The following is an 18,083-nucleotide window of genomic DNA, read 5'->3' as shown; positions in this document are numbered from 1 at the left end:
CTGCCACCATTAAGCAATTAGTAATTAAATATTTAAAATAAATCCTAAAATGTTGAAAATTTTGGACATCTTTTTTTCACGAAAATAAATTGTCACGCACAACGAGTCTGTGTGCAAAATGTCAGCTCGATTGGATCACGGGAAGCGGGTTAAAAAACGACCAAAAGATTTGCACGGTCGTAAGCGCGCAAGCAAGCAAGTGAACTTAATATAAAGGATTTTAAAAAAGGTGGAAAGAAACAGGAGCGAGCCGAGAGAAAACCCAGGCGTGTGCGAGGGGGCAGTGCTCGCAAGCCTCCCGCTGCCACGCAGCGCACCTTGATGTGGGGATTCTCACTATTGGAACCTCATTTGCCAGTAAAAAATATGATAATTGTTTTTTTACCCTTCTACCTGGCAACAAAACTGACACCTTTTTTTACAAGGAGTCATGTTTGCATAGACCACAATACCTGCAGTCACAATGCAAACAAAAAAATAACTCTGATAATGTGCACTGTCCTTGAAGTTGATTGGTCCACACCCGAGACAGGTTATGTTTTTTGTTTGTATTATGACTGCAGGTATTGCGGTCTATGCAAACATGACTCCGTGGGGATTCTCGTTCGAGGAGGGTGGTTGAGCGGGAGACAACATCAGCAGCAGGGACGAAGTCTGCTTGCCAACCTCACCCGCCATCCACGCCACAGTGTCATGTCAGCGATTCATATTCTTAGGTTTTTTCGGTAAAGTCACGTAGGTAAAAAAAAATTCAATTAATAAAAGTAAAATAAAAATAAAATAAAAAAATAAAAATCACGACGTTTCGGAGGCAACACAAGCTTCCGTCTACAGGTGGAACCGTCACAGCACGATAGCTGTATTAAGTGACGGAAGCTTGTGTTGCCTCTGAAACGTCGTGATTTTATTTTTTATTTTATTTTTATTTAACTTTTATAAAAAAAATTTTACCTACGTGACTTTACCGAAAAAACCTAAGAATATGAATCCTTGCAGTCACGAAAGCTTCAAATCTAGAATCATATCAGGGAGTTCCTTCCCCCTGTGCCGTGGGTATTCTCTGGGCACTCCCCGCCTACGGAGCAATGAAGCGGAGCAAAACACGCACTCGCGAAGAAAGTAAACCTAACATCCCGAGCAAGACACTGACGAAATTCATACTGAAGTTTTTTTTTGTTGGGTTAGATCGTATAAAAGCATTCGCGTTAAACTGAGAAAATTGTTGTTTGCGGCCCGTAGGCTAAACGGTAACGCTGGGTAAACAGTAAATGAATAACAATTGTATAGACGCCACGTATAAGGCGTGTTATTAAGTGTGACCGGTGCACAGCAGCAGCAGCAGCAGATTCTCTCAGGCTGTCGTTAACCGGGCTGACAATCACGCGTCTCAGCAGGAGCTGTCGCATCCTGCGCTGCAACAGCTCCTGCTGCTGCTGCTGCGGGGGGGGGCGGACGATGCGACGTTCAAGCCTGCATTGTGTTCATTACCTCCTCCCCCCCCACCCCACGTCGCTCCACCTTTCGAGACCACGCGACGCTACAGCGATGGCTCTGGAGTATCGCAATCCTTATTGATCATGAATAAATCCGATGAGCTATGAAGCTCTTTGGCGCAGATGTTCAGTAGGAGCGGGGCAGAAAGTTACGACAAACAATGCCAAAAAAAAAAAGATTGGAGTACAAAGCATAGGAAAGGAAAGAAAATCACTGAAAATAAATACGTTAAATATATTAGACGCTTGAATAGGTGGGCTAGGTGAATACATGGGAAGTGCATTCTGTTTGTATGTTTGTTGAACTTCTGGCCTCAAATGTCCGTGATTCTGCTCGGAGTTGTTTTAATGTCACAACCGACGTGGCCGCGATGGAGCCACGGTCCAGTTCGTCACCACCGAGTGGTCCTCAACACTGCTGCCCTCGTCAGCACAGCCTCAATCCTTAAACCAATTCCACCCCCACTCCATGTGCCCCAACCCACGTGACACCCCCTTCCACGTGCCCCCCCCAACCCCCACGCGCCCCCCCCAACGCGCCTTCCCCCCACGTGCCCCCTCTTCCACGTGCCCCCACCACGTGACCACCCCCTCCCACGTACACCCCCCCAAACCCCACCCCCCACGCACCCCACCTCCCACGCGCCCCCTCCCCCCTTGTGTATCTCCCTCCCAAGTGCCCCCCCTCCCACGTGCCCCCCCCACTCACGTGCCCCCCCCCCTCCCACGTGACCCCTCCCCCCAGTTGCCGCTGTTGTTCGTCGCGTCGGAATCGGAAAATCGGAAGCCGCATGCCCTTTCCCCGCACCCTCAAGCGAAGCTACTCAGCAAAAAATAGTCGTGTTGTAGCCCATAGGCTAACATGCAGTTCTGGGTAAATGTTAAATGAATAACAACGTTACATATGTCATTTACACGCTTTAAATATATATTTATATACCATATATATTAAATCCTGGTTGGTCTTTGACTCAGCCCATCATTCCTCCAGGGTCAACAAAATAGGTACCAATTTGTGGATAGGTCCAATAGTGGTTGTCAAATGAATAAACTCGCCCCCCTCCCCGCCCTCCAATTGGAATGCTGAATTTCCACCACGAGTTGTACAAAGGATATTTATACCGACCACCTCAATGCTCATTCGAGCAGTAACAAGTGGCTATGTACGCATGTATGTTGAACTTCTTTCGCACCGTACGTAGCCAACCGTGCTAATGGAACTACGACAGCATGACATGACATGTGTGCACCTGTACCTGTAGGTTTCAATTTCAACAGATGCGCACACACGCTACACACGCTACACATTTGTTAAGGTATATTGTAATGCTGTTGGCAAGGACATATCTGAACCTACGCCCACGCGCATTTTAACGAATGGGAAAACAGTTAACATGCTTCCCTGTGCGAAATCTAAAAAGAGTCCTTTTGTTAGTTTTGCGCATCTTGGCATCAGGATAGAAATGTGCCTTTGCATGTCATACAAACACATGACCTGAACCAGGATGCACAAACATCGTCTACTAATGATAAACTGGACCACGGGTGGCCCAAAAGACAGAATACATAGGCTCATCATATTTATTTTAAGACTGGCATTATTTCAGTTAATATTGCATCGATTATGATCATTAATATGATGATACTATGATACTTTTCAGAATGGAAAGAAAATTTACTGAATTGAGACAAAGCACAATTGATGAATGTTCAAAGATGCCACGTGTGTAATCTTAAAAAAAGTCCAAACTTCATTTCAAAAAGGAATTCATGAATGCATCAGTGTAAATGCAAGTCCATTTAAACAATTGTTAAAACAAAATAAATAACCCTATTTGTCATTTGTAAAAAACAAAATTTCCATAATGACCCTATGTGTCCTGACTTTTAGGCCTGCCTGCGTATGCAAATGATACATACGTAACTTACCGTTGTACTTACCAATCTCTTTCTCACATAGTGGCAGCAGCAGTATGTTGAACTTCTTTCGCACCGTACGTAGCAAACCACGATAATCGGAGGCGCGAGAAATTGTGTCGATTTCCCATAGGGTGTCCCTAAAACAACATGTGCCAGGATTGAGGCCTCGTGCGTCGGAAGTGTTGGAGAGAACTCACCAAAGATGCTGGTGGCGTGCGGAATCTTGGACAAAGGCTGCAGCTCGTTCGCGCCCCAGGCGTAGGTCTTGTAGTTGTCCCACGCAAACTTCATCATCTGAAAGACAAAAGCAAAGACACCGTCTCGTGTGAACTCAAAACAGTTGTAAGGGTGGTACCCATATTAGGAACGGGCTTGGATTCGAATACCACCGGTGAGGAGACTTTTTACCGGAACTATGAACCTCGGATGAAACCTCCGATGGAGAGCACGCCTAGCACACTTGTCAAAGGAACAAGTGATTCATCCACGTAGCATAACACACTGCTGGGACAAGTGCTGTTGGTGAGAAGACCTCCCCCTTTCAGAGTGGCAAGGAACGTACCGTGGTGGTTGGGTGAGCACAGGAGTTCCGGGCAACCAAAATGAGAGGACCAATTTTTTTTTCGAATTCGGTTGAAAAAAACAACAGAAACCTCAGTATTTCAAGAATCGCAATGCGCTGCGTGCTGAATACGAGAAGGTGGTCCTTAAATAAATAACGTCACGAAGGCAGTCCCTAAAGAACTGCACGTGGCTACTGATCTGCAGGTTACCAACCGCTGGGCAAGCGCCATACATGCACCCCTGGCTGGCTCGCGGATCGCCCACCCCTCTCCATGAAGTTTGGTCGGTCATGTTGAAGTCTGGGAAGTTGTACTCGCAACCACCTACTCCCGTTCGGAGAATTAGCACGCGGGGCTCTTTAGGCCCAGTTTATAGCAGAGGGCAAGCTTCTGTTTGCAATGTAGCCCCTGCGTTAGCGCGCAGGGAGGCTGTAACCGGGAGATGAACCAGGCGAACCGGCTGCTCTGCGGTGAGCACAGTTGGTCATCGAGTCGGACCAATCGCTGGTTGGGTCACTTGGGTCATCAAACACATCCTTAAAATAAAGCAACAAAACCCACTAAAGGAGGAAAAGGTTGGAGCCAGGCGCAAACGTCGCAGCGCGTGGGAACAAGCAGAGGCGCTTCATCACGCGTGAGAGAGGCTTGAGACCAATGTCTCTTAATGGAAATCGCTAGCATCAATACGGCACTGCGTTCATCAGCCTGCGAGTAGTGGGAGGTGGGAGGAGGGGAGGTGGAGGAGGGGGGGATACAGGCACCTTTAAAGCGGGGGAGAGTGGGGGGGACATTAATGCCGACCCGCATCAATTATGACTCCGCCTTAAGTCAACAGCCGTTTGCCTCATCAGCAGGGTGAGCGTGGCTCCGGTGAGCGCGCGGCCCCCATTCAGGGTGCTTGGCGGGGCTTTAAGAGAGACAAATCCCTCGACCTTGCTGACCCCACTCGGAGTCAATAGCTGCAACTCGCCCGTCACGTCCCGTTGCAGAAGTCATCAACTCGGCTCAAGCGGCAGCCGCCGCGCATCTCAATTCTGCACCCAAGCGGCTCGCCATCGGCACCGGCCCGGTAGCGTGACTACCATGCCGGGCGCCACGGTGGTGAGATGTTGACTACCTCGCCTGGTGCACAGGATGTCGTGGTTTCGATTCCGACGCCTGCTGCTGTATATTTGGAGTTTGCGGTGTTTCTCTCTCCGTGGCCGCATGGATTGTTTTCTTCCGGGTCCTCCGATTTTTACCTCCTAATTTAGAATCTTGCCTTTAGAGTATTTGGCTGCAATATATTTCCACGTGATAAGCCACTTTGTTGAGCAATCATTTGTTAGAGCCAGGCCGGCTTCTGGAAAAGAGCTATACAGCTCAGAGGGCCTTACCTGGTAAATTAATTGTATAGTTTCATTCATACGAAGGAAGCGTAATAAGCGTGGGGGCTGGGGGTGGCTTGCCCCCGTGGCCAAAGCTACGAGTTGGGGCCCTCTTGACAACCACCATGAGATTTGTTTTCAACGACAGGTGTAAATAAACAACACTTATGAAATGACGCGACTAGGCAAGAGGAGCCACGGTATATAATAGCCTCTAGGTGCGACCGTACGAAGGGACACATCAAATATCGGTGCGCCACCTGACCGATTGCCACAACTCCTTGAGCTAATCGTGGAGTGAACTATGCCACAACACTGCAGTTGGACCAGGAGTTGATCTTCACATAGTCACAGATGTTCCGTGCAAATCGGCCGAACGAGCCGTCACCATCGAATTACCGTACTCTGCGCATGAAAGGTGGACTGAGTTGATGTTTCATCGAGGTTGTGTATTTTTGAGTTCATGTATGGTTGAGGTTGTGTATGTTTGGTTACGTTTTGCTGAGATTGTGACCTACTGGACATCAGTGAAAAAGAGCTTCATAGCTCATCGGATACCTCCAGAATAAATATAAATTCTGATTCTGTGTATGATTGAGGTTGTGTATGACTGAGATCATGCATGAGTAAGGTTGTATGACACCTCGATATGCGTATATTTGAGAAACGAAGTTTCGGTTTCAACAACCTTTGGATGTATTACCATAAATTTATACAGAAAGCAAAAAAATCGGAAAATGAAAAGTACATCGAAATCAATAAATAAAAGTGTAATTCTCCAATCTACAGTACTGTATAAATAATAATAACATTCTTTTCCTTCACTGTTTTTTAACGTCTAAGCAATTTTTTTTAATTTTAATATTGTACAGTATAAAATATGACATTATTTTCAAATTAAATTGTCTTTGATCGGGTTGTTGTCCTTCCCCACGCCTCTGATAGGCACAGTTTGACTATATACGGTGTGAAAGAAGTTCAACATACTTGCAATATGAAAGGTAAGTAATGCAGTGTCTATAGCATGAAGTGGTAAATTACGAAGGGAACACATCCTCATCGTTCTACTCTTATAATGTATCCAATAAGCGAAGTTTCAAGAAATGAACAAAGCTCCAGGAACGCGTCTACTCAATATATCGATGTATTCACTCCACTCACACGAACTTGGCTTAATCGTCGGTGGCTGAAACCCAGACTGGTGGTGCCGTTTCTCACTGCATGATACTGGAGTTACTATCACACCTCCCAGAGTCAGCCATCAACACACCTACATTTTTTTTCACCCAGCCCTTGCCACCCCACTGCTGCACAGAGGACTTTCCACGGCGCTTGTTGCTTGACGGCGCTACACCGCGCTGGTCAGCGTGGCACGGCGGAGAGGGGGAAAGCAAAAGCCGGTCCAGATGTCGATCGCCAGTGACGTTAGCCAGGTTACAAACTCATCTCGACGGGTTTCAAAGTGCGGCGTGCCACCATCCCCTCCACCTCACCCACGTGTATATTACCAATGCGGTATCTGTACACGTGCACGGACACTGTCAGCTGGGTGGCGCGGTGGTAACGCTCGTGGCTCAAAGAAAGTTAGCGCCTGCGTTCAATTCCCAAGTGGGGCGCCCTTCCTGTGTGGATGTTTGTTAAATTCCCCCCATGTTGGGCATGGGTTTCCTCGGCACTCTCCAGTTTACTTCCTCCCTCCTAGAGCTAAAATAACACTCCCCCCCCCCCCCCCCCCCCCGACAAAAAAAACAATGAAACTAGCAATGGCCAAAACATCCCAATGTCGGAAAAAAAAATCACGTGCACATTTGAGATCACACACAGCTGCGGCATCACCCCCCCCCCCCCACCCCCATTTGCCTCCCCCCCTCCCCCAATTACGAAAAACAGGAGGCAGGACCCTCCTGAAAAGGCGTCCTGAGTGATAAGGCGTTCCTGGGTAAACAAGTTCCATCATCATGATCATCATCAAAATAACGCTGATATTTGCACGCAGTTAAGCGTTACTCGTGCCGACACGAGGTCACGCGGTGCCGGTGCTTCGTGCGGCGCTTGTGTCTCCACCACGGCACACGGGACCATGCGAGACTGCCTCTAACTAAGCCGAGAGACACGATGCGTGCCCACACGAATCACGCACCGTGCATCACTGGGCAGGCTCAATTTGCATTGGCGGCCCGTTGACCAATTTTTTTTTTGAAAATCCACGCGATTATCTAAATCCCACGCGTTGAGTCGCGTTCGCGGGGGCTGAGCGCCTATGCAAACACGACTTTGCCCAATCGCTAAGTACGCGACTATATACAGATGCGCCGCTCCACGTTGCTGTGGGAAATTGGAGTGGCTATTCATCCGTGGTGTTTCTAATAATGTTGAAAAAGCAGACATGTTCATGCTCACTCTGTTCACCATGCGGTTAAATTGCAGTATACATGTTTAACGCGTAGGCTTTCGCGATCAATATCATCTATAATACAGTTTTTTTTGTTAGATCGCGTAAATATGAATGTCGTTAAACCCGCCACCACCCGACACAGCCAATTAGTAAGGTTGGTCACTTACAAAAAAACCTAGTGTATATATATAAAATCCATATCAGTGTAATTCACGATTTTTCAGTGGGGGGCCACTTTCGCTGATAAGACATCATCAGTGTGAGGGCCATCACACACTTGAAGCCACTGGGAGTTTGACAGCACAAGGGGGGTGTTTTCACGTGTTGTGTTTATGTCGGGGGCCGCACGCAAGGCTACCAGGGACGGCCAGTGGCCCACGGGCCTTGCAATGAAGAACACTGCTCTACAGATGGGCCATCGCCCGAAACGTCGCCGATTGTATACTTTTTATATATTTTTAAGGTAGCTTTGCTGACGAATGCATTCAGTTCTTCTGGTTATTTGTGCACCACCGCCAACGCAGCAGCAGTCATTCATTATTGTTGTGTACGACAGAATAAGCATCTAAGTGCAGGACAGAATGAGCAACTTAAAAGTTGGAAATAGAATGCAGAAGTAACAAGATGCGTGTGCAGGAGGATAGGGTAGGCAACTTGGCGGTAGAGATTGGTGGGATTCGTGTGGAGGGGGCAGGAGGGATAGGGTAGGCAACTTGGAGGTAGTGATGGGTGGGACTCATGTGCAGGGTGTAGGAGGATAGGGTAGGCAACTTGGAGGTAGAGATGGGTGGGACTCGTGTGTAGGGGGCAAGAGGGATAGGGTAGGCAACTTGGAGGTAGTGATGGGTGGGACTCGTGTGTAGGGTGTAGGAGGATAGGGTAGGCAACTTGGAGGTAGTGATGGGTGGGACTCGTGTGTAGGGTGTAGGAGGATAGGGTAGGCAACTTGGAGGTAGTGATGGGTGGGACTCGTGTGTAGGGTGTAGGAGGATAGGGTAGGCAACTTGGAGGTAGTGATGGGTGGGACTCGTGTGTAGGGTGTAGGAGGATAGGGTAGGCAACTTGGAGGTAGTGATGGGTGGGACTCGTGTGTAGGGTGTAGGAGGATAGGGTAGGCAACTTGGAGGTAGTGATGGGTGGGACTCGTGTGTGGGGTGGAGGAGGAGGGCAGGAGACCGAGACGGCAGTGGAGAGGCACTCAGAGGTCGGGGACGAAGGGTGAAAAAGAAGCCCCAAACCCAGACGGCGATGATGAGACATCAAAGACGGACCTTGGCGATTGATTGTGCCACAGCTGAGAGGCCAGGCAGAGGGAAAGAAGCGATGGCAAAGTGTGGGAAACGTCAACGGCATTGGCCATAACGAGTCCTCTGAAATGCTCAAATCAGGTCACCACCTCTTCGGTTTTGAGATCTACTGCTTTACCCAGTGGGAAAGCATTTTTGTTTTTAATGCAGCATTGCGTGTAAAACGGCGACCGAAATAGAGCACTTGAATTTCTTGAAGATCATGGCAACGCTTCTGACTGAAGCGTGTGTGTGTGTGTTTGTATACAGGCACAGATAATACAATCGATCCACTCACTCCTTCGCCCCTTCCCCCCTATTCCATGCCTTTACAAGCTCTAGGGGAGAGTGCTATGAGTGAGCATCTATTACAGGAAGGCCATCAGCATTGCGCGGCTTGAAGGGATGGTGCGGTCAAAACCACACACGCACAATCACCCAGCCACCCACCTTCATTTTTACAGACGTAACGTTAATGATCATCGGTAGCACTGCGTTACAGTATTTTTTTGGCTGAGTAGATGTAAGAGAGGCCAATGTTAGATTTTAAATTAAAATTGCATCATGGGCAGAAATAGAACGAGGAATAACGAGCAGGACTGTCCAAAGCGGTGGACGAACCAGGGCATGCATTACGTTAATCCAGGAAAATTGGGAGTTTGCATGTTCTCCCCGTGGCCGCGTGGATTTGGCTGCTATAAATGTCCACATTATGATAAGTGACTTGTGGCCAGGTCGCTTCTAATAAAACTATGAAGCTCATTGGGCCTTACCTGGTAAAATACGTTTTTTTATTTAGACTAGTAATCAAACTTTGATTGTAGCAACATGTACATGTGCACCGTATTATGTAAACTATACAATATTGCACTTGGTTTGTCCATTCACGTGCATGTGTGTGGAGGGGTAGGATCGGTAGTGCAGCGATGACCGTGCTGCACTACGAACCCGGTGACTTGAGTTCAATTCCCCGCTCACGGCCAACATCAGTGGGTGAGATCTGAACCGGTGTTGATCGTCTTGTAGGTCACCTGAGCTTTGAATGAGCGCCGACCTAATGTGTTTAAACACCAGTATCAGGGAGACAAAGGCCGTGGTGGTGGCCACCCACCCACTCGTGTGCCGTGTGGGCCTTCATAGGTGCTCGCGAACAGCACCTGGCCCCAACAACCTGTTAAGGTTTTGCACACTGTGCTGTGATACTGGCGTCCTCTGTTAAACTCCTGCCCGTAGTAAAAGACCGCTGGCAACTGCCGTAGTGGCTCTACAAAGCCAGAAACAATTATCTGGTGCTGGCTGTCAACGTCCCCACCGCCTGGCGAGGCAAAGGTGGCCGGGCACGTGCCTTGTGGCCTTCCTCCGCAACTCCAATTTTCTTCCACCCCCGCACCTCCAATTAACACGGTTGGCTACATACAACGTGAAAACACATTCCTGCAAAGGGAGCTGGTAGGAACGTTGGGTTGCTCAGTCAATGGCCAGGGTCAACGGCGGCGTGGTGTATTCCGCAAATATGGCCGATTGTGAGGGCGGGCACAAGCCGGCGTGAGTAGGTTAAACGTTGAGTTTTATAAGGGCACCACGGGGTGACCAGCCCCTCCCCACCCAGCCTCACCCAGCCCCACCCAGCCCCACCCAGCCTCACCCAGCCCCACCCAGCCCCATCCAGCCCCACCCAGCCTCACCCAGCCCCTCCCCACCCAGCCTCACCCAGCCTCACCCAGCCCCACCCAGCCCCATCCAGCCCCACCCAGCCTCACCCAGCCCCACCCTCCCAACCCAGCCCCTCCCCACCCAGCCCCTCCCTGCACGACGGACGGACACAATAATCCCCTGTGGGCTGGTGGAACCAGTGGGTTCCTACCAGTATGAGTTAAACATACAGTACATACATGCGTGTAGCGATAGTTGCAAGCAGTGCTCGCCCCCCCCTACTAAGACAAAGATCCCCCGTATAGCCTTAACAGACTATTCGGGCAAGTGCTATTAGCAAGTAGCACCTATGAAGGCCGGAACTGTACACGAGGGGGTGGGTGGCCACCACCACGCCCGGCCGCCTTTGTCTCCCGAGTGGCGATGTTTACACACCGTACCAAGTACTCATTAGAGGCTGAGTCGACCTAGGGGAGGCCCAGGGCCGGTTCAGATAATCGTCACTGGTGTTGGCCGTGAGCGGGAATCGAACTTTGGCCGCCTGGTTTGTAGCTTAGCGTGCTAAAACTGTTTAGTTTTAGTTGAAATCAGTTAAGTTGCCCTCCACACAGTGAGTGTACAAGCCTCAAACGGGTGAATTGCGTCTGAGGCTTCACGTGTAATGTATCCTTCACCCTGTGTGGGCACTTAAGCTGTGTGATGATGGATATGGATGCAGCCACCGTCCCTCAGTGAGTGTAGGTCTACGTGCGTGTAATTGATTAACAAGCGGCCATTCCACTGTATTGTTTACAATACTCACAACTATTAAGTCTACTAACATGGCCCATTAATTGCAGGGAGCCTATAAACTACGACACTCATTAATGTAGACTTTTGATCTTTATTACTGTAAGGGCTGGGGGCCTTTCAGGAGACACGCTCAAGGGCAGAGTTCAATCCCTGCTAGCGCCATTTCGTGCGACTTTATCTCAATGCCGAAAAATGTTGTGATTTTTCAGCATTGGGATGTTTGGTCAACATCAGTTACGTTGAACGCGTTTTTGTTGCTAGAGAACCCGGAGGTAATCCATCCAGGTAACAGGTGGAGGTAACAGCTGGAGAACATACAAACTCCACATGATAAGCCACTTTTCTGAGCTATCAATTGTAGCCATGTCGCTTCTGAAAAACAGCTATATAGCGCAGTGGGCCTTGCCTTGTAAAATAAAATATGTGTTTAGCTTTAGTTGAAACACGTGACTGAAGTGTGGCAACCTCTCTAAATCCCTCTCCACCACCCTCTGTAGAAAACAGACTCTACTCCGTGCAGCTCACTTCCCACTGGCGCCTTCTCTCTTGCTCTCATACATCCCCTTTCATCGTCATCATCACCACCATCCCATCCCAGACTCGGTGGCCCAGTAATTCCTTCTCCCCTGCCCGACTGGTACGCTGCTCATCTTTACACCTTGAACCTAGTCCATTCGAGTAGCGCGTTGCGAGAGAAAAGAGTTGTATGCACACAAAAGTTGGGCCCTCTTACGCGCGCCGGCAGATCGCAGCTCACGTGCGAAATGCGCCTTCACATTTGCTCGCTCGCTCGCTGCATCTCGCGTGGTCAATTTCAGCAAGTGCTTCACCGTGGTTGTTTGAGTAAATCAATCTGTGTTTATACGGGGCACTTTGCGTCAATTAAAGACATCTCACGCGCGCGGCACGGCACCATAAAATTACGTCCACACGAACGCCCAACACTCAGAATGCGTACGCTACAAGCCGATTAAGTTTGACACGACTGAGCAACACACGTGCCATCGGGCAACATATCTTTACGACGAATCTGTAACGTTTATTTTTGCAACCCTTTAACGCCGCAGAATCACGCGGCAAGCGTCTCTGTGTCGCGCAGTCACGCGATTTCGACAGGCGCAGCAGTTGCAGGAGAGGCAAAAAAAACGGGACGTGCCACGGGACAGATGCACGGACTGCAAAAGACGCTTGCCGCTCACGGCGTGCGTGTTGCGAGCGGAGTTGTGCTGTATTCAACATCTCCAGTTTAATCCAGGGGCAGATTAAAACAAAAGCGGCAGCTTGCTTGCTGGTGGTTGGAGTACTCGGCTACATCGCTCCGTTGTAATCCAGTCGCTCAGCCTTGTGGGTGAGCGAGCCATTGCATTAGGGTGAAGAAAATGAATACAATTTTAACAAAACCGCGCAAGCTTCAACGTTTCTGGATCCACGCTTTAGACTCGTGGCGAGCGTGGGTGGGGGGGGGTTGGACACGCTATGAACATTTCAATGACGGCTTTAATTCAAGTGGCTGAAAAAAATGTGTCGTGGTTATAACGTCGTTTTTTTTTCATCCCCATTTATATTTCAAGCATGAAGCCCTGCGCACAGTTACCCAGTTGGCTGAAGACATTTTCCACCAACCATAAAAATAATATGTAAAGGATGTAATTCAAGTCCATTTTTCTTCATTACATCGTGTAACCTTTGAAAAGTGTAACTTACCTTTTTACTTCTCTCTCCCCCTTTTAAGAAATCAAACAGCTGAAGCGTTACATTTCAGATTCTACACATTCAACTCAACAAAAAAAACGTTTAAAAAAACTACACGGCTAAATTATCCACACACACACACACGCAGGAGTGTAGGTGCATCCTATTTGTATTACACTGGTCAACACACTTTTTCTGGCATAAGGTATTACAACGGTGTCTATCACATCAGGTTTTTGAGATATCAAATATTGCATCTTCAATCAAAACTGCAGAAGAAAAATATTAAATAAATGTGTATATCTACATAAAATTATATTATAAACACACTATCCTAAAAATACAGCACCATATTTTAACACTAAAGCAGTCACCGACTCGCAACAACTTGCAATCATAGGTGACAGAGTTAATTTCGGGTAAAATCAATGAAAATGGGGTATGCCGATAGTATAAAATGAGATGTGATAGAGCAAATCTGAGATCAGATTTGGAATCAGCACCCTGAAATTAGTCTAATACAGCCAGAAAAGTCCAGGCTAGAATATTTTTTTTTTTTGTTGACCAGTGTTATTCGCAGCCAGCTCACTGGTTGCATATGGAAAGCCATGTCCAAGGCCACCATTGTTGGCGCACAATGACAGACGTGTGGCTTCATCCCAATGAATGAGACCTGAATTAGAATGCTCCCTTATACTCGAACCGTGGGGTAAATGGGCATCTCATGTCCACAATTTTCCCGTCAATGCCGCAGTTGGTTTCATTCGCCGACCACAGGCAGACTCCACACAAACGTCACGCTCATATCGTTGGCCCTGGAGCAGGGGCGAGCCGACACCACACAGGGATCTGAACTGGTGCATTTTCTGCTTCACGAGTCAGATTGCGCTGCCACAGTACCCCCAGCTGCCAAATCGAGTTACTTCACCATTTGTCACTGTTTTAGAGTGTTAAGTGAGAACGTGAATCATCTCCGTCAAACGGCAGATAGCTTGGGTTTTTTTTACCCTCAACCCAAGAAAAGACTCGTCAAGCAAGTTAATGACAGAAATATTTTTGGTGTTGGTGATGTCACAGCAACGCGTCAATTAAACACTCTCACTCGTTCTGGTTTTCAAGACTTGGCCGCATTGTCTTTTCAGACACATGTAGGAGGCACTGATCCTGAAATAGGAGACTCGTTCTGAGAACTCCATTGAACAAAATTTTTTCATTTCAAAATCCAATTAGAAAATTAGAAATTAAAATCCATTTTAAACATTCTTGTTAATGACATTGGAGGCTCTTAAAAACCCATTGCCACTGACTATTTTGAAATGAGCATCAGTCTTGATTTCTGCTGAACAGAAAATCACAAAGCCACCCTCATGTAAGCCTTTTAATTGCAACTAATTCGGCCGAACATTCCCGTCCTATAACTGTGGTGTGAAATGTCACGGAGGCGACGTCTCATCTGCCGACGGTGAGTTACAGCACAATGCAAATAACATTTCCAGCCAGGCGCGCCACAAGCTGTATGATATAATGTCTCTCGGTGCACGGCGATAACGCTTGTTCCAAAAAAAAAATATATATAATAATCCATGGCGAGATCGCTTAAGTTTGCCCGCGCAGTGCAAGTAAAAAAAAATCACGGGACTATTTAAATTTGTGGCGAGATGCAGGGCTAACGAGAGGCTGTGATTACACCAATTAACGCCGCACCCACCAACCCAACATTTTTTTTTTTTAAGTGCCGTCACGCTTGATGGATTTTTAAGAAACACTTTCATTACCGCTCGCACGGCAGGCATGCAAAGATGCCACACGGCAATTACACCACGGAGGATTTCTGCCGGATTTTCGTATAATCCTTACACCAGTGCCGGCGGAAGAGGTTTAGCACGTCTTATTATGCCTTTATTTATTAATTTGCGGTTACCAAAATAAAATAAATTGCGCGCGCTGGAACCTGACAAATCTATCTGCCGCCTGTCGCGCCTGCAGAGAAACCTGCTTTGGGTGTCTTTGCAGCTCAGCTGGAGTGGAAGCTAATTACTAAAGCTGGTGTGTCAGAGCCCCACTGTTTGACAAATTAACCAGCGTGCGTGTGCCCGTGCGCCCGTCCGCCCGCCCGCGAAAAAAGAGACCAAATTATACGTAGAGAAAGAAATTGGGTGGGGGGTGAAAACATACTCTTGCACCTGCGGCGAGCATTATGAGATTCGCCGAAGCAGGGGTTTGAAACGACCCAGGATTGATTAACATGCTGCACCCTTAACCTTGCTATCCCCCCCCCCCTCCGCAAATAATTCGCGAAAGAATAACTCGCAAGCCGCGTTTACACCGTACGAGACACACCTTCGGGTTTAGTTCTGAGGCTGGCACCCCCTGTTTTGGAACTGGACGGAGGGCTGTGTCCGTGCCGTTAAGGGACGCCGGTGATATTTAAATGCACGATTGGGTGCCGGCCGCGGTGGCGAGATGTTAACTACCTTGTCTGGTATACAGGAGGTCGTGGATTAGATCCCAACCATGATGCCTGCTGTATATTTGGAGTTTGCGTGTCTCTCTCCCCGTGTTCGCATCTATTTTTCTCCGGGTCCTCCGGTTTTTCCCTCCACATTTAAAAAACACGCGCTTAGAGTATTTGGCTGCGATACATACCCACGTGATTAGCCACTTAGTTGGGCTATGATCTGTGGTAGCCAGGTCGCTTCTGAAAAAAGAGCTATCTTGCTCAGTGGAGGCCTTACCTGGTAATATAAAAATTAACCCGTAAAAACAAAGTTTTTCACTATAAATCCTTATATGCGTGTTCAATGGGCCACAACCCAGCCCACATTGGTCTTTGAAACAGGTGGCTAGAGTCCTCTCGTCCTCTGGCTTGAGATGGCTGCCACCTATGAGTCAGATGATTGTCTGCCACCATTAAGCAATTGGTAATTAAATATAAAAACAAAAATTCCTAAAAGGTGTAAAATACATTTTCACGCACAACGAGTCTGTGTGCAAAATGTCAGCTCGATTGGATCACGGGAAGTGGGTTAAAAAAACGACCGAAATATTTGCACGGTCGTAAGCAAGCAAGCAAGCAAGTGAACTTAATATAAAAGATTTTAAAATAAAAAGTGTTTAGCTCGTTCTTCACGTCCGTTCACAGGCACGCTTCAAACGGCATCACGGCAGTGCTGGGGGAGGCCTCCGTTCTTGAATAGCAGGAGGTCGACCTGGTTTTTTTTTTGCCCAATTTGTCGTGAGGTTCAACAACACTGAGAAATTAATTTGCATGCTCGTCCACATGGAGACGCACCAAGGCTGTAACTGATATAGACTCAGCAAGCAGCACAACAGCGTGTACATTTTTGTTGTTGTTGTTGAGATAAGTACCTGCTATTTCGTCCCGTGTAATATGTTTTCCAGTGTAATATATTTCCTCTCGTAATTCTGGACTCGGCACATGCAAATCAACCTGAAAAAAATTAACCCGTAAAAACAAAGTTTTTCACTATAAATCCTTTATATGTGTGGCGGCTAGAGTCCTCTCGTCCTCTGGCTTGAGATGGCTGCCACCTATGGGTCAGATGATTGCCTGCCACCATTAAGCAATTGGTAATTAAATATAAAACAAAATTTTCCTAAAAAGTGTAAAGTTATGGAAAAAAAAATTCACGAAAGTAAATTGTCACGCAACAACGAGTCTGTGTGCAAAATGTCAGCTCGATTGGATCACGGGAAGTGGGTTAAAAAACGACCGAAAGATTTGCACGGTCATAAGCAAGCAAGCAAGCACGCAAGCAAGTGAACTTAATATAAAGGATTTAAAAAGGGAGCAAACTGCAGTGATGGAATTGCCAACACATGACACCAAGGGTTAATCATGTCCTTTAATGGTCTATCTTGCACAGTTTCTAGCACACATTTTCCTTGGTGTCCATTGGGCAAACTACGTATATTTCAGGATTGTTTTTCAGCGACCGATTTTTCTTTTTACACCAGTGAAGGCCCATTGCGTTATATAGCTCGTTTTCAGAAGCGAACCTGGCCACACTGGAAATGTAGAACAGCCAAATACTCTTCACGCGTGATGTCGATTCCAAATGTGGAAAACCGGAGGACCCGGAAAAAAATCCAGTGACCGCGGGGACAGACACATGCAAACTCCAAATACACAGCAGGCGCGTCAGGGTCGGGATCAAAATCACGACCGCCTGCGTACCAGGTGAGGTAGTTAACATCTCGCCACCGCTCACTACCCATCACAACCGTGGTTTAAGCCCAAGTGTCTCAAACCTGGGTTTGAACCTTGGTGATTTCGAAAAGTGTATTGGTTTAGCCATGTTTGTTTGTTGTAGTACAGAGTTAGACTGATGGCCCTAATCTAAGTTGTCTTGTGGTTGTTGTTGGTTGTTTGACTTGCATCCCACTGGGATTTTTGCACACAGCGTTGGTGTACGGTGTTTTTTCCTGCAATATTTAGCTGTCTTTTCTTGGATTTTCTGTTTGCACTTAGTCACATATTCACTTTAAGATGTTTTTTTGTTCATGTTTTTGTTTTTTGTTTGTTGCGGTTGCACCCGATTCAAGTGCCGAATGGTTCACAGGGCTATACCTAATAAATGAACTTGAACTTGAACCCAGGGTCGTAGCAGTGCCGGCTCACTGGCCCTTCCCTGCATACGAGTGTCACCTTGGCCTCGCCAAGACAACCCAGCCACTCTCTTGCCTCCCACACTTTACACAGCAGTCTCACACTCGTGGGCTTTGCAAGGTGCTACGCAGATCGCTCAGTGCAATTTGTGAATAGCTGTTGACACGGGGCCTCCGTTATGTATTCATGAGATAAGGGGAAATCCTAAGCACGGGCATTTACAGATCAAAACCCGTGCTAAATTAGAAGAACTGTCGTAAAAGGTCGTACAGCCAGCTAACCAAGCACGCGT

General features: G+C 47.6%; 1 protein-coding gene across 3 annotated transcripts in view; it reads right to left on the bottom strand.

The window, feature by feature from the left end:
- The window catches only part of LOC133354371 (mannosyl-oligosaccharide 1,2-alpha-mannosidase IA-like), a 428,294-nt gene that overhangs the window by 272,249 nt on the left and 137,962 nt on the right, over positions 1 to 18,083 (bottom strand). For all 3 annotated transcript variants that reach the window (XM_061571183.1, XM_061571166.1, XM_061571174.1), the window contains exon 3: positions 3,611 to 3,707. In XM_061571183.1, coding sequence (XP_061427167.1) covers positions 3,611 to 3,707 — 97 coding nt within the window. The remainder of the gene's footprint in view (positions 1 to 3,610; positions 3,708 to 18,083) is intronic.

The sequence above is a fragment of the Lethenteron reissneri genome, chromosome 6, assembly GCF_015708825.2.
Source record: "Lethenteron reissneri isolate LAM-NWPU_2019-01 chromosome 6, ASM1570882v1, whole genome shotgun sequence".
Taxonomy (NCBI): domain Eukaryota; kingdom Metazoa; phylum Chordata; class Hyperoartia; order Petromyzontiformes; family Petromyzontidae; genus Lethenteron; species Lethenteron reissneri.
Note: the sequence above shows the minus strand (reverse complement) of the source record. Positions and strands in the feature narration are given on the sequence as shown.